At 48.3% G+C, this 15,726-nt stretch overlaps 1 protein-coding gene across 1 annotated transcript in view; it reads left to right on the top strand.

Moving 5' to 3' along the window:
• LOC135057304 (protein-glutamine gamma-glutamyltransferase 5-like) overlaps positions 1-15,726 on the top strand; it is a 124,346-nt gene that overhangs the window by 54,498 nt on the left and 54,122 nt on the right. Inside the window, exons 5-6 of the mRNA XM_063963194.1 lie at positions 12,854-12,982; positions 14,984-15,161. Of these exons, the coding sequence (XP_063819264.1) occupies positions 12,854-12,982; positions 14,984-15,161 (307 nt within the window). The remainder of the gene's footprint in view (positions 1-12,853; positions 12,983-14,983; positions 15,162-15,726) is intronic.

The following is a 15,726-nucleotide window of genomic DNA, read 5'->3' as shown; positions in this document are numbered from 1 at the left end:
TTAAGGCAGACAGTATCCCCTTTTTACACATTACGGCAGACAGCGTCCCCTTTTACACATTACGGCAGACAGCGTCCCCCTTTTACACATTACGGCAGACAGCGTGCCCTTTTTTGATGAGGGCAGGGATGCTGAAGGTGCAGATACAGGGAGGGTAAGGGCTGGGACGCTGAGGGGGGAGTAACAGGGAGGGTGAGGAAAGGGGCACTCAGGGGGAGTTACAGGGAGGTTATGGGTGCTGAGGGTGAGATACAGGGACATAACACTTAAAATATGTTTGCAAGTATATACACATGATAAGTTACAATATAACTTATAATGTGTATATACATCCAAACATATTTTATCCGGCACTGAGTTACATACGTGGCTCAAAATCAAACTCCCCCCCCCTTTCCCCCCAGTTCCCAGTCGCATCACATATAACAATTACCTGGCAGGCATCCTAGGACTGACAGGAGGCGGCTACAGGAGAGAGCGCACATGTGGAGAGCCTTGGAACAGGAGGGGAGAGCGCACAGTAGGTTCGGGAGAGAGCTTCATGAAAAAAAGCTGGAGCAGGGGAGGAGACGTCAAGACGCGGTAAAGGAGGAGGGCGCACACAGCCTGGCGTCTTCACATCACGTGCGGGCGGGTTCCTATTAGGCAGGGGTAGGCGGAGCGCAGGACCGGCGGCTGTATCGGCTGTCAGTGGGGAGCACATTGCCGCACCACAGATCGGTAATAGAGATCCGATCTGTGGCGGGTGGCAGGGGGCCCTTTCAGACAGCCTCCTCATGGACGGGCAGTGGGAGCGCAGCCAGGGGGAATATGCACTCTAACTAGGTGTGCGCTGTGGGCAATGCCCCTTCAGCACACACCTAGTTACGGCGCTGGGTCCTACTGTGTGTTCCAACTGTTAAAATCCAGTGTCAAAATTGCTGCATTGTAAAGAATGAGTCCTATATTACTGAAAAGTTCATACTCTTACAAGGGGTTATACAGAGTTGATCGCAGCAGCAAATTTGTTAGCAGTTGGGCAAAACCATGTGCACTGCAGGGGAGGCAGATATATCATTTGCAGAGAGAGTTAGATTTGGGTGGGTTATTTTGTTTCTATGCAGGGTAAATACTGGCTGCTTTATTTTTACGATTTCAATTTAGATTTCAGTTTGAACACACCTCACCCAAATCTAACTCTCTCTGCACATGTTATATATACCCCCACCCCCATACTTGCTTATTCACCCGAAAATCGGGTGGCGCTCCCGGCCCCCCCGGAAGAGTAGGCAAGTCTCCCGGCCGAGCGGCAACCATCTGCAACATCCCCGCATCACCTACCAAACCCCCGGCGGCGCAGTTCAAAGTGCATGGTCTGGGAGTCAGATGACGCGATTTGCGTCATCCTGGCGCCGCTCCCTGCCTTGCAATATTAACGGCATTGCTAGACAGGGGCGGGGCCACGATGACATGATCATGTAGCCACGCCCCCAACCCCACCACTATACATCATCCAGCCACATCGCCACGCCCCTGCTGCTCCGACCTGGCAGCCAGATTGTCGGTAAGTATGCCCCCCCCCACCCCCCCCCACTCACACACCCCTGCAGTGCACATGGTTTTGCCCATTAGCTAACAAATTTGCTGCCAGCGCATGCGCAGTTCAGACCTGATCACTGCTGTGCGAAAACGCACAGCACCGATCAGATCTGGTTCAGCCCCTGAATTAGGCCCCATGTGCACTGCAGGAGGGGCAGATATAACATGTGCAGAGAGAGTTAGATTTGGGTGGGATGTGTTGAAACTGAAATCTAAATTGCAGTGTAAAAATAAAGCAGCCAGTATTTACCCTGCACAGAAACAAAATAACCCACTCAAATCTAACTCTTTCTTCACATGTTATATCTCCCCCCCCCCACCCACCCCTGCAGTGCACATGGTTTTGCCCATTAGCTAACAAATTTGCTGCTGCAATCAGATCTAAATTAGGGGGCTAATTCAGACTGGATCACTGCAGCGGCAGCGAACACAGTCTGAATTTTTTTGTGGAGTGCGCACCCCGGGAGCCCAGTGAGATGCTAAAAGCTTGACAGACAGAGGCGGCCGCGGGCGGGAGGGTGCGAGCCAACAGCAGAAGAACGCCGTTGGCGGGGCGCGGTCCGGACAACGGAGGCATGTCCGGACCATTGGGGGGGCGCGGCTGCGTGACATCACACGCAGCCGCTGTGACCCGGGACGCGGCGAGTAGCGGCCTGGTACAAAAGCATCGCTGCAGTGCAATGCTTTTGTACTTGTGCGGGGGACTCGAGCCTGACATGCGGTGCAAACTAGCCCTGTGCTGGGCGTCCCCCCCAGTGGCGCACCCAGGGGGGGTTTCTGAGCACCCAGAAACCCCCCTCCACTAAAAAAAAAATTTTTTATTTTTTTTAAGCTGCATGAGTATTATTAATGGCTGTCTAGCATCCTCTGCAGCCTGCTGTCTTCCTGGTGGCACTTGTAAGTGCAGTAAAAGTTTACTTTATTTTAATTATAGTACATATATATCCATGTGCATACATATCATACTTGCCTACTTTTGAAAAAGAATTTCAGGGAGATTGTGACAGTAACAGCTGTTAGCATGGACGTGTCATAAACATGACTTACATCCAAATGTAAATGACCCCAAAGTTAGTAAGATCTACTTGTTGAAGAAAAGACTCTTATATTTTGCAGGATGTGTTTGTGTATTGTGTTCTAGAAGAGGTTCCATACAGGGCCAGATTAAGGTCCACATGGGCCTGGAGCTAAAATTGCTGAAGGGCCTATTGTGTGCCCCCACAGGGGTGTGACCAGTGCTGTGGTGGCATGACTAGTGATGTGGTGAGAAAGAGTGGGGAGAAGTGGGAGAGAGAAAGGGGGTAGGTACAGAAAGAGACACAGAAAGAGTGAAGGTGGAGACACAGAGAGAAGGGGGAGACAGAGAGAGAAAGAAGGGGGAGATACAGAGAGAGAGATAGACAGAGGGAGAACAGGGAGACAGAGAGGGGGTGAGAGAGAGGAGAGAGAGAGAGAAGAGGGGGAGAGAAAGATGGGGGTGACAGAGAGAAGAGAAGAGGAGGAGAAACAGAGGGAGAATGGAGAGACACAGAGAGAAGGGGGGGGAGAGAGAGAGGAGGAGAGGGGGAGAGGAGACAGAAGTGGGGAGACAGAGAGAGAAAGGGGGGAGATATGGAGAGAGAGAGAGAAGGGGAAGATACAGAGAGAGAGGGGTGAGGGGGAGAGGAGAGAGAGAAGGGGGAAACAGAGAAAGAAAAAAGGGGGAGACAGAGAGAGAGAAGGGTGAGACGCAGAGGAGAGGAATAGTGGGAGACACAGAGGAGAGGGGAGAAGTGGTAGAGACAGAAAGGGGGAGAGAGGGTTGATGGGAGACAGAGGGAAGAGAGAGAAGGGGATACACAGAGAGAGCGAGAAGGGGGGATACATATATATATATATATATAGAGAGAGAGAGAGAGAGAGAGAAGTGGGGAGACACACAGGGAGAGAAGGGGGGAACATAGAGGGGGAGAAGGAAAGAGAAAGGGAGGGTAGAGAAATGGGAGAGAGAGAAAGAGTGGGAGAGAGAGAGAGAGAGAGAGAGAAAGGGTGGCAGAGAGAGAATGGAAGGAGCCACAGAGGGAGAAGGGAGAGACAGAGATTAGGGGGACACAAAGAGAGAGAGAAGGGGGAAGATACAGAGAGGGGGTGAGGGAGAAAAGAGTGACAGAGAGAGGCAGAGAGAAGGGGGAGACATGGGAGAGGGAAAAGTGGGAGATAGAGAGAGGGGGAATAAGTGGTAGAGATAGAAAGGGGGAGAGGGGTGATGAGTGAAAGGAAAACACAGAGTGTGAGAGACAGAGAGAAACAGAGAGAGAGAGAGAAGGGGGAGACCCAGAGAGAGAGAGAAAGAGAGAGAGAGAGAGAAGGGGGAGACCCACAGAGAGAGAGAGAGAAGGCGGAGACCCAGAGAAAGAGAAAGGGGGAGACCGAGAGAGAGAGAGAAGGGGGAGACCCACAGAGAGAGAGAGAGAGAGGGTAGACCCAGAGAGAGTGAGAGAGAAGAGGGAGACCCACAGAGAGAGAGAAGGGGGAGACCCACAGAGAAAGAGAGAGACGCACACAGAGTGCGGGAAGGGGAGACCCACACAGAGAGAGAGAGAGAGAGAAGGGGGGACCCAGAGAGAGAGAGAGAGAAGGGGGGACCCAGAGAGACCGAGAGAGAGAGAGAGAGAAAGAGGGGGAGAGAGAGAGAGGTGAGCCCACAAATAGAGAGAGAGAGAAGGGGGACCCACAAATAGAGAGAGAGAGAGAAGAGGGAGACCCACATACAGAGAAATAAGGGGGAGACCCACACACAGAGAAAGAAGGGGGAGACCCACACACAGAGAAAGAAGTGGGAGACCCACACACACACAGAGAAGGGAGGGAGAGAGAGAGAGAGAGAGAGAGAGAGAGAAGGGGGAGACAAAGTGAGAGGGGAAGAAATTTGTGAGGGAGAAGGCGGAGAGAGTGGGAAGAGAGAGAAGGGGGGATACACAGAGAGAGAGAGAGAGATGGGGGCTAGAGAGAGAGAGAGAAGGGGGATAGAGAGCGAGAAGGGGAGAGGGGGAGACAGAGAGAGAAGGGGAGAGGGGGAGACAGAGAGAGAAGGTGGGAGACAGAGAGAGAAGGGGGGAGCAGAGGGAGAGTGTGAGAGAGAGGGAAGGGGAAGACACACAGAAAGAGGGAAGAGAGAGCGGAGGAGACAGAGAGAAAGAGAAAAGGGGGGGGGGCACAGTGAAAGGGTTGAGACAGGCATCCCCTAACCCCCGAACAGGTGGCACTTTGTTAACATGTGACCAGGCATCCCCTCTCTGTACAGGCAGCACTTTGCACCTTCGATAGTAGCAGGTCCCCATCGTTGGCGGCAGCGGGTCCGCATCAGAGGCGACGGCAGCAGTGGGTCCTCATCAGCAGCGGGTCCACATCAGAGGCGACGGCAGCAGCGGGTCCTCAGCAGCCGCGGGTCTGCATCAGAGGCGCCGGCAGCATCGGGTCCGCATCAGAGGCGACAGCAGCAGTGGGTCCTCATCAGCAGCGGGTCCACATCAGAGGCGACAGCAGCAGCGGGTCCTCATCAGCAGCGGGTCCACATCAGCAGCGGGACCCCATCAATGGAGCAGGCAGCAGCGGTTCCCCGTTGTTTGGATCTCGCAGCTTTCAGCTGTGGCAATAGCACGCGGCAGCGTCCGAGAGGAGCAGGGGGAGGAAACATGACGTGAGTGGAGGGGAGAGGCCAGACCGCCTCAGCCCGCGGCCAGCCTCTTAGTACTGCACTGCAGTGCATCTGCACAGAGGCGCAGGGAGGCCATTCAGCTGCGCCACACTATGAAGTGTATGTGTAGTCGGACACTAGGTGGGGTGGAGGGGTGAGGGGGGAAGTGGGTGGGGTTTCGGACGGCCACTGACGGTGGTGACAGAAAAAAAATAATATATTTTTTCTTGTCGCCAATGTCTACCAGCACCATCTGGGCCTATTTTCATGGGGGGCCTGGAGCTGCAGCTCCACCCGCCCCATTGTTAATCCGGCCCTGGTTCCATATACTGTAAGTAACCAAGAGAAACCTTATTTAAAAGGCATGTAGCCATAGGGATCATTGTGCCTTATAACCAATGCAGGGAAATGGCTCTGATGATCCCTTTTGAATGTATATATCTGACTTCTTTTTTCCCCCAAGAATGTAACATTAACATAATGGGAAAAAGCTGCAATCAGGGAGATTGCTGGACTATTCAGGGAGTGAGGGAGATTGCTGCTATTTCAGGGAGTCACCTGCAGAATGAGGGAGGGTAGGCAACTATGATACATATATACACATGTATATACATACATACATACATACATACATACATACATACATACACACACACATATGATATATACATGTGTATATATACGTGTATATATATATATATATGTATGCATGTTTAATATGCTATGTATATGTGTTTATGTATGTGTGATAGATTAGATAGATAGATAGATAGATAGATAGATAGATAGATAGATAGATAGATAGATAGATAGATAGATAGATAGATAGATAGATAGATAGATAGATAGATACCCTTGTAGTAGCCGGCACTCGGAAGGCCTCCGTGGGCTTTCTGGCTAAGGTGCCATCCTATGAGGTTTCCACCTCCATCACTATCCCATGTAAAGAAGGCGGCACTCAGAGACTTGAAGGTGCAAAAGAATATTTAGTAAACAAGCTGCAGAGTTACATCAACGTTTCGGGGCGCGCAGCCCCTTCATCATCCTGATAGATATATATATATATATACTAGAGATGAGCGGGTTCGGTTTCTCGGAAACCGAACCCCCCCGAACTTCAGCCTTTTTACACGGGTCCGAGGCAGACTCGGATCTTCCCGCCTTGCTCGGCTAACCCGAGCGCGCCCGAACGTCATCATCCCGCTGTCGGATTCTCGCGAGGCTCGTATTCTATCGCGAGACTTGGATTTTATATAAGGAGCCGTGCATCGCCGCCATTTTCACACGTGCATTGAGATTGATAGGGAGAGGATGTGGCTGGCGTCCTCTCCGTTTAGAGTAGACTAGAGAGTAGAGAGTAGAGACACTTGATTTACTAATTTTGGGGAGCATATTAGGACGGAGTACTACTTGCTGATAGTGTGACCAGTGACCACCAGTTTAATTAATCCGTTCTCTGCCTGAAAAAAAACGATACACAGTGTGACACAGTCACATACCATATCTGTGCTCAGCCTCAGTGTGCCCTCAGTGTGCTGCATCATCTATGTAATACTGTATATCTGACTGTGCTGAGTGCTCACTGCTCACACAGCTTAATTGTGGGGGAGACTGGGGAGCAGTTATAGCAGGAGTACATATTTTAACAGTGCACACTTTTGCTGCCAGAGTGCCACTGCCAGTGCCAGTGTGACTGACCAGTGACCACTACTACTTGCTGATAGTGTGACCAGTGACCACCAGTTTAATTAATCCGTTCTCTGCCTGAAAAAAAACGATACACAGTGTGACACAGTCACATACCATATCTGTGCTCAGCCTCAGTGTGCCCTCAGTGTGCTGCATCATCTATGTAATACTGTATATCTGACTGTGCTGAGTGCTCACTGCTCACACAGCTTAATTGTGGGGGAGACTGGGGAGCAGTTATAGCAGGAGTACATATTTTAACAGTGCACACTTTTGCTGCCAGAGTGCCACTGCCAGTGCCAGTGTGACTGACCAGTGACCACTGACCACCAGTATATTGTGATTGTCTGCCTGAAAAAGTTAAACACTCGTCGTGTGGTGTTTTTATTCTATAAACGCATTCTGCTGACAGTGTCCAGCAGGTCCGTCATTATATAATATATACCTGTCCGGCTGCAGTAGTGATATATATATATTTTTTATATCATTATCATCCAGTCTATATTAGCAGCAGACGCAGTACGGTAGTCCACGGCTGTAGCTACCTCTGTGTCGGCAGTCGCTCGTCCATCCATAATTGTATACCACCTACCCGTGGTGTTTTTTTTTTTTCTATCTTCTTGATACTAGTAGCTTACTTTAGGAGTCTGCAGTGCTGAGCTGACAGTGTCCAGCAGGTCCGTCATTATATAATATATACCTGTCCGGCTGCAGTAGTGATATATATATATATATATATTTTTTATATCATTATCATCCAGTCTATATTAGCAGCAGACGCAGTACGGTAGTCCACGGCTGTAGCTACCTCTGTGTCGGCAGTCGCTAGTCCATCCATAATTGTATACCACCTACCTGTGGTGTTTTTTTTTTTCTATCTTCTTGATACTACTAGTAGCTTACTTTAGGAGTCTGCAGTGCTGAGCTGACAGTGTCCAGCAGGTCCGTCATTATATAATATATACCTGTCCTGCTGCAGTAGTGATATATATATATATTTTTTATATCATTATCATCCAGTCTATATTAGCAGCAGACGCAGTACGGTAGTCCACGGCTGTAGCTACCTCTGTGTCGGCAGTCGCTCGTCCATCCATAATTGTATACCACCTACCTGTGGTGTTTTTTTTTTCTATCTTCTTGATACTACTAGTAGCTTACTTTAGGAGTCTGCAGTGCTGAGCTGACAGTGTCCAGCAGGTCTGTCATTATATAATATATACCTGTCCGGCTGCAGTAGTGATATATATATATATATTTTATATCATTATCATCCAGTCTATATTAGCAGCAGACGCAGTACGGTAGTCCACGGCTGTAGCTACCTCTGTGTCGGCAGTCGCTCGTCAATCCATAAGTATACTAGTATCCATCCATCTCCATTGTTTACCTGAGGTGCCTTTTAGTTGTGCCTATTAAAATATGGAGAACAAAAATGTTGAGGTTCCAAAAATAGGGAAAGATCAAGATCGACTTCCACCTCGTGCTGAAGCTGCTGCCACTAGTCATGGCCGAGATGATGAAATGCCAGCAACGTCGTCTGCCAAGGCCGATGCCCAATGGCATAGTACAGAGCATGTAAAATCCAAAACACCAAATATCAGTAAAAAAAGGACTCAAAAATCTAAAATAAAATTGTCGGAGGAGAAGCGTAAACTTGCCAATATGCCATTTACCACACGGAGTGGCAAGGAACGGCTGAGGCCCTGGCCTATGTTCATGGCTAGTGGTTCAGCTTCACATGAGGATGGAAGCACTCAGCCTCTCGCTAGAAAAATGAAAAGACTCAAGCTGGCAAAAGCACAGCAAAGAACTGTGCGTTCTTCGAAATCACAAATCCACAAGGAGAGTCCAATTGTGTCGTTTGCGATGCCTGACCTTCCCAACACTGGACGTGAAGAGCATGCGCCTTCCACCATTTGCACGCCTTCTGCAAGTGCTGGAAGGAGCACCCGCAGTCCAGTTCCTGATAGTCAGATTGAAGATGTCAGTGTTGAAGTACACCAGGATGAGGAGGATATGGGTGTTGCTGGCGCTGGGGAGGAAATTGACCAGGAGGATTCTGATGGTGAGGTGGTTTGTTTAAGTCAGGCACCCGGGGAGACACCTGTTGTCCGTGGGAGGAATAGGGCCATTGACATGCCTGGTGAAAATACCAAAAAAATCAGCTCTTCGGTGTGGAAGTATTTCAACAGAAATGCGGACAACATTTGTCAAGCCGTGTGTTGCCTTTGTCAAGCTGTAATAAGTAGGGGTAAGGACGTTAACCACCTCGGAACATCCTCCCTTATACGTCACCTGCAGCGCATTCATCATAAGTCAGTGACAAGTTCAAAAACTTTGGGCGACAGCGGAAGCAGTCCACTGACCAGTAAATCCCTTCCTCTTGTAACCAAGCTCACGCAAACCACCCCACCAACTCCCTCAGTGTCAATTTCCTCCTTCCCCAGGAATGCCAATAGTCCTGCAGGCCATGTCACTGGCAATTATGACGAGTCCTCTCCTGCCTGGGATTCCTCCGATGCATCCTTGCGTGTAACGCCTACTGCTGCTGGCGCTGCTGTTGTTGCTGCTGGGAGTCGATGGTCATCCCAGAGGGGAAGTCGTACTCGTAAGACCACTTTTACTACTTCCACCAAGCAATTGACTGTCCAACAGTCCTTTGCGAGGAAGATGAAATATCACAGCAGTCATCCTGCTGCAAAGCGGATAACTGAGGCCTTGGCATCCTGGGCGGTGAGAAACGTGGTTCCGGTATCCATCATTACTGCAGAGGCAACTAGAGACTTGTTGGAGGTACTGTGTCCCCGGTACCAAATACCATCTAGGTTCCATTTCTCTAGGCAGGCGATACCGAAAATGTACACAGACCTCAGAAAAAGACTCACCAGTGTCCTAAAAAATGCAGTTGTACCCAATGTCCACTTAACCACGGACATGTGGACAAGTGGAGCAGGGAAGGCTCAGGACTATATGACTGTGACAGCCCACTGGGTAGATGTATGGACTCCCGCTGCAAGAACAGCAGCGGCGGCACCAGTAGCAGCATCTCGCAAACGCCAACTCTTTCCTAGGCAGGCTACGCTTTGTATCACCGCTTTCCAGAATACGCACACAGCTAAAAACCTCTTACGGCAACTGAGGAAGATCATCGCAGAATGGCTTACCCCAATTGGACTCTCCTGTGGATTTGTGGCATCGGACAACGCCAGCAATATTGTGTGTGCATTAAATATGGGCAAATTCTAGCACGTCCCATGTTTTGCACATACCTTGAATTTGGTGGTGCAGAATTATTTAAAAAACGAGAGGGGCGTGCAAGAGATGCTGTCGGTGGCCAGAAGAATTGCGGGACACTTTCGGCGTACAGGCACCACGTACAGAAGACTGGAGCACCACCAAAAACGCCTGAACCTGCCCTGCCATCATCTGAAGCAAGAAGTGGTAACGAGGTGGAATTCAACCCTCTATATGCTTCAGAGGTTGGAGGAGCAGCAAAAGGCCATTCAAGCCTATACAACTGAGCACGATATAGGAGGTGGAATGCACCTGTCTCAAGCGCAGTGGAGAATGATTTCAACGTTGTGCAAGGTTCTGCAACCTTTTGAACTTGCCACACGTGAAGTCAGTTCAGACACTGCCAGCCTGAGTCAGGTCATTCCCCTCATCAGGCTTTTGCAGAAGAAGCTGGAGACATTGAAGGAGGAGCTAACACAGAGCGATTCCGCTAGGCATGTGGGACTTGTGGATGGAGCCCTTAATTCGCTTAACAAGGATTCACGGGTGGTCAATCTGTTGAAATCAGAGCACTACATTTTGGCCACCGTGCTCGATCCTAGATTTAAAACCTACCTTGGATCTCTCTTTCCGGCAGACACAAGTCTGCTGGGGTTCAAAGAACTGCTGGTGACAAAATTGTCAAATCAAGCGGAACGCGACCTGTCAACATCTCCTCCTTCACATTCTCCCGCAACTGGGGGTGCGAGGAAAAGGCTCAGAATTCCGAGCCCACCCGCTGGCGTGATGCAGGGCAGTCTGGAGCGACTGCTGATGCTGACATCTGGTCCGGACTGAAGGACCTGACAACGATTACGGACATGTCGTCTACTGTCACTGCATATGATTCTCTCCCCATTGAAAGAATGGTGGAGGATTATATGAGTGACCGCATCCAAGTAGGCACGTCAGACAGTCCGTACTTATACTGGCAGGAAAAAGAGGCAATTTGGAGGCCCTTGCACAAACTGGCTTTATTCTACCTAAGTTGCCCTCCCACAAGTGTGTACTCCGAAAGAGTGTTTAGTGCCGCCGCTCACCTTGTCAGCAATCGGCGTACGAGGTTACATCCAGAAAATGTGGAGAAGATGATGTTCATTAAAATGAATTATAATCAATTCCTCCGTGGAGACATTGACCAGCAGCAATTGCCTCCACAAAGTAGTACACAGGGAGCTGAGATGGTGGATTCCAGTGGGGACGAATTGATAATCTGTGAGGAGGAGGATGTACACGGTGATATATCGGAGGATGATGATGAGGTGGACATCTTGCCTCTGTAGAGCCAGTTTGTGCAAGGAGAGATTAATTGCTTCTTTTTTGGTGGGGGTCCAAACCAACCCGTCATTTCAGTCACAGTCGTGTGGCAGACCCTGTCACTGAAATGATGGGTTGGTTAAAGTGTGCATGTCCTGTTTATACAACATAAGGGTGGGTGGGAAGGCCCAAGGACAATTCCATCTTGCACCTCTTTTTTCTTTCATTTTTCTTTGCGTCATGTGCTGTTTGGGGGGTGTTTTTTGGAAGGGCCATCCTGCGTGACACTGCAGTGCCACTCCTAGATGGGCCCGGTGTTTGTGTCGGCCACTAGGGTCGCTTAGCTTACTCACACAGCTACCTCATTGCGCCTCTTTTTTTCTTTGCGTCATGTGCTGTTTGGGGAGTGTTTTTTGGAAGGGCCATCCTGCGTGACACTGCAGTGCCACTCCTAGATGGGCCAGGTGTTTGTGTCGGCCACTTGGGTCGCTTAGCTTAGCCATCCAGCGACCTCGGTGCAAATTTTAGGACTAAAAATAATATTGTGAGGTGTGAGGTGTTCAGAATAGACTGAAAATGAGTGGAAATTATGGTTATTGAGGTTAATAATACTTTGGGATCAAAATGACCCCCAAATTCTATGATTTAAGCTGTTTTTTAGGGTTTTTTGAAAAAAACACCCGAATCCAAAACACACCCGAATCCGACAAAAAAAATTCGGTGAGGTTTTGCCAAAACGCGTTCGAACCCAAAACACGGCCGCGGAACCGAACCCAAAACCAAAACACAAAACCCGAAAAATTTCCGGTGCTCATCACTAATATATACACACACACACACACACAGACACACTAGTTTGTAGTAGTCCCCACCCCTGTGATTGGCTCCACCCAGTTCTGGAAAACCCCCCATGCAAATCCTGCGTTTGCCACTGCCCCCGCATGTCAGAGTAAATGATCGCAGATGTGCGATCAGATCTGAATTACCCCCTAGGCCCATTGTATTGATGAGCGAAAAACCATACTGCTGGTGAAAGAATGAGTGTCACCAGCAATAAAGCTTGTACTGTACATCAAAGGCTTAATGCCGGTGATATCTACTACCAGTGGTAATATTAACATTTATTTAACACAATTGTTTATCTGCCACAATCTTGGGATGTTGATAACATATGAAAATCATTGAAAAAATGCTTTATGATGAGTGTTGCTAATGGACGCCTTATACCCCCAGACCAACCCCTATGAAATGAGCGACATTATAAGAGGAATAACAATTGGACCATTCAGCATGCATAAATCAATGTACTATATTTTATGTTAAAAGCTATATCTGCACTACTATTATGTAATAAACTAAATCAACTCTTCTTTGTAGTGGGAGGACGATATTTTGGACATCAGCCTGAGGATATTGGACAAGAATTTAAACTACCTACAGGATGCATTTAAGGATTTATCTTTAAGGAATAATCCTGTGTACATTAGCAGAGTAGTATGTGCCATGGTGAGTGCAAATTTTAAGTAAGTATAATAAGGTCTTAGTATTTGCTATGTAAGGGGAGAGAGGGGGCAGAACCTCCTACAGCTACTAGATACACAGATATACTGTAGCATTACAGTATATAAGAGATTAGTAGCAACTAAACCATACTTGCCTAGACTCCCGGAATGGCCGGGAGGCTCACGAAAATCGTGTGGCCCTCCCGGCCCCCCGGAAAGGTGGGCAAGCCTCCCGCTTACCCTGCAGCCCCTCTACGACCCTCCTCGGGCGCTCGCAGCAGAGAACAAGCGGGCGGTCCGAGGGGGTCCGATGACTCGATTTGCGGTGAATCGCGTCATCGTAGCTCCACCCCCCGCTATATAGCGCCCCCGGACCACCCATCCTGCTGCCGACCACGCCCCCATGCACCTACAACGCTGGAGGAGGGAGCAGCAAAGTAGGTAAGTATGAACTAAACCTAACATATGCAAGTTGTAAAATTTGCATGAATTTCAGTAAACTTATGTTTAGATAAAGCATTCCACCTGTAATGAATACAAATGATATTACTATGAGCACAATATATATTATAGCTTTATAACTAGGGCAGGGCCGTAACTGGGGAGGGGGGGGGGGGGAGAGGGAGCTAAGGGTGCTTCCCTTTGGGGTGCAGGATTTGAGGGGGCGCCAAGGAGTTACAGAGTAGCAGGGTTTTATGTTTTGCCTTTTACGGGCAGTGCTGTGCTGCGCCAGTGAGACAGCAGACAGCTCCCGGGGCAATGTCTCTGAACCCCCTGTCTGCCCATAGCTGGCTCCGACGCTGTGTGGGTAAGGTGAGCTCCAGTACCTGGGATCTCTCCTATGCCGGCTACTGTCTTAAACTGTCTTCTTTGCCATGCAGTGCTGCGACTAGCGTGCGGGGCACCGTACAAGCTATAGAAGCGCACTGTGCTCCTAGTTAGCAGTATCAACCTCTGCTTTTCCTCCAAGATTGGGGGATTTGGTATACCTTATAGCGGGTTGTAGTGTAGTGATGTAGTGTACCATATAGGTTATGTAGTGTAGTGTAGTAATGTATTGCAGTATATAGGGGCATGTAGTGCATTGATGTGGTGTAGCATATAAGGGGATGTAGCAAAGTGATGTAGTGTAGCATATAGGGTATGTAGTGCAGTGCACAGGGGCATGCAGTGTAGTAATGTAGTTCAGGGTTTAGGGGATGTAGTATAGTGATGTAGTGCAGGGGATAGGGGAATGTAGTGCAGTGATGAAGTATTATGATATAGTGCATTGTATGGGGACACACAGAAGAGCATGTAGTTAAACACGCTTACGGGGCATATGGCACATAGGGCATTTGAGGCACATAGGTGAATATGGTCCAATAGTATCCCCTATTTTTAAAATGTTTGATAATCAGATTATTTAAGCCTCACAGGGTTTTGGGGTTTTTTGGGGTTTTTTATTTTGTTGTGTTGTTTGTTTGTTTGTTTGTTTGTTTGTTTGTTTGTCTGTGTTTTTTTTTTTGAGGGGGGGCAAATTACTGCCTTGCCCCAGGTGGGGAAAATCCTAGTTTCGGCCCTGACTAGGGGTGTGCCCTCAAACAGAGGACAGGGCTCTGGGGATGATATGGCTTCCACAGAGCCCTGATCTCAACATCATCGGGTCTGTCTGGGATTACATAAGGAGACAGAAGGATTTTAGCAAGCCTACATCCACAGATGATCTGTGGTTAGTGCTCCAAGATATCTGGAACAACCTCCTTCCCGAGTTCTTTCAAAAACTGTGTGCAAGTGTACCTAGAAGAACCGATGCTGTTTTGAAGGCAAAGGGTGGTCACGCCAAACATTGATTTGATTTAAATTTGTTTTCTATTCATTCATTTTGCATATTGTTAATTGATTTAAAAAAAAAAACTATTAACACTTCTATATTTTAAAGCATTCTTAGTTTGCAGCAAACTACACCTGCCTAAAACTTTTGCACAGTACTGTCAATATATGTGATTTTTCATTAATATTGTAGATCAACTCTAATGATGACAATGGAGTCCTACAAGGTAACTGGGGTGAAGATTATAAAACTGGAGTGAGTCCTTCTACATGGAATGGAAGTACTGCCATTTTAAGACAGTGGTATAAGAGTGACTGTCAGCCTGTCAGATACGGCCAGTGTTGGGTCTTTGCTGCTGTTATGTGCACAGGTAATGGGCAATACATAAGTATGATGCATAAAGTGTTATTTTTGTGTTTCAGTTTATAAAAAGTTCACTTTTGAGCATATAACAGAGGTTGTACAGCCACTCCAAGCACCACTAAGATGTTCGGAGTGGTACAGTAGTGTCCCGGTGGTGGCAGAGCCGCCTACCCTCCACAACGGGCACAGTCTTATGGCAGTATGTACTCAGGGGGATGGGCGGTAGCTGCACAGAGCACACTGCCACCCTGTTGGGCTGTGCTGGTTTGTGCCACAGAAACACAATCAGTTCTATTGTACTAATGTGCTAATGTGGCAATATTAGATCTGTATGGTGCAGTCAACCTGCTGGGCAGCCTGCTCTTCAACCACTTTCTTTTTCAAAAATAAATATATTCAGTCTGTATAGACAAGTAAGAAGTAAGTAAGAAGCTGAGAGTATGAGAGCTGATTGGCTGAGCAATCGCTGCTTTTGATGCTACCATTTATGTGTTGACCGTTCGTTGTATATATATATATATATATATATATATATATATCAAACAAACGAGAGCGGCACTCTAAGCGTCTAT

Source organism: Pseudophryne corroboree, chromosome 3, assembly GCF_028390025.1.
Source record: "Pseudophryne corroboree isolate aPseCor3 chromosome 3, aPseCor3.hap2, whole genome shotgun sequence".
NCBI classification, from domain to species: domain Eukaryota; kingdom Metazoa; phylum Chordata; class Amphibia; order Anura; family Myobatrachidae; genus Pseudophryne; species Pseudophryne corroboree.
The sequence above is the reverse complement of the archived record's forward strand: the minus strand, read 5'-3'. Positions and strand labels throughout refer to the sequence as shown.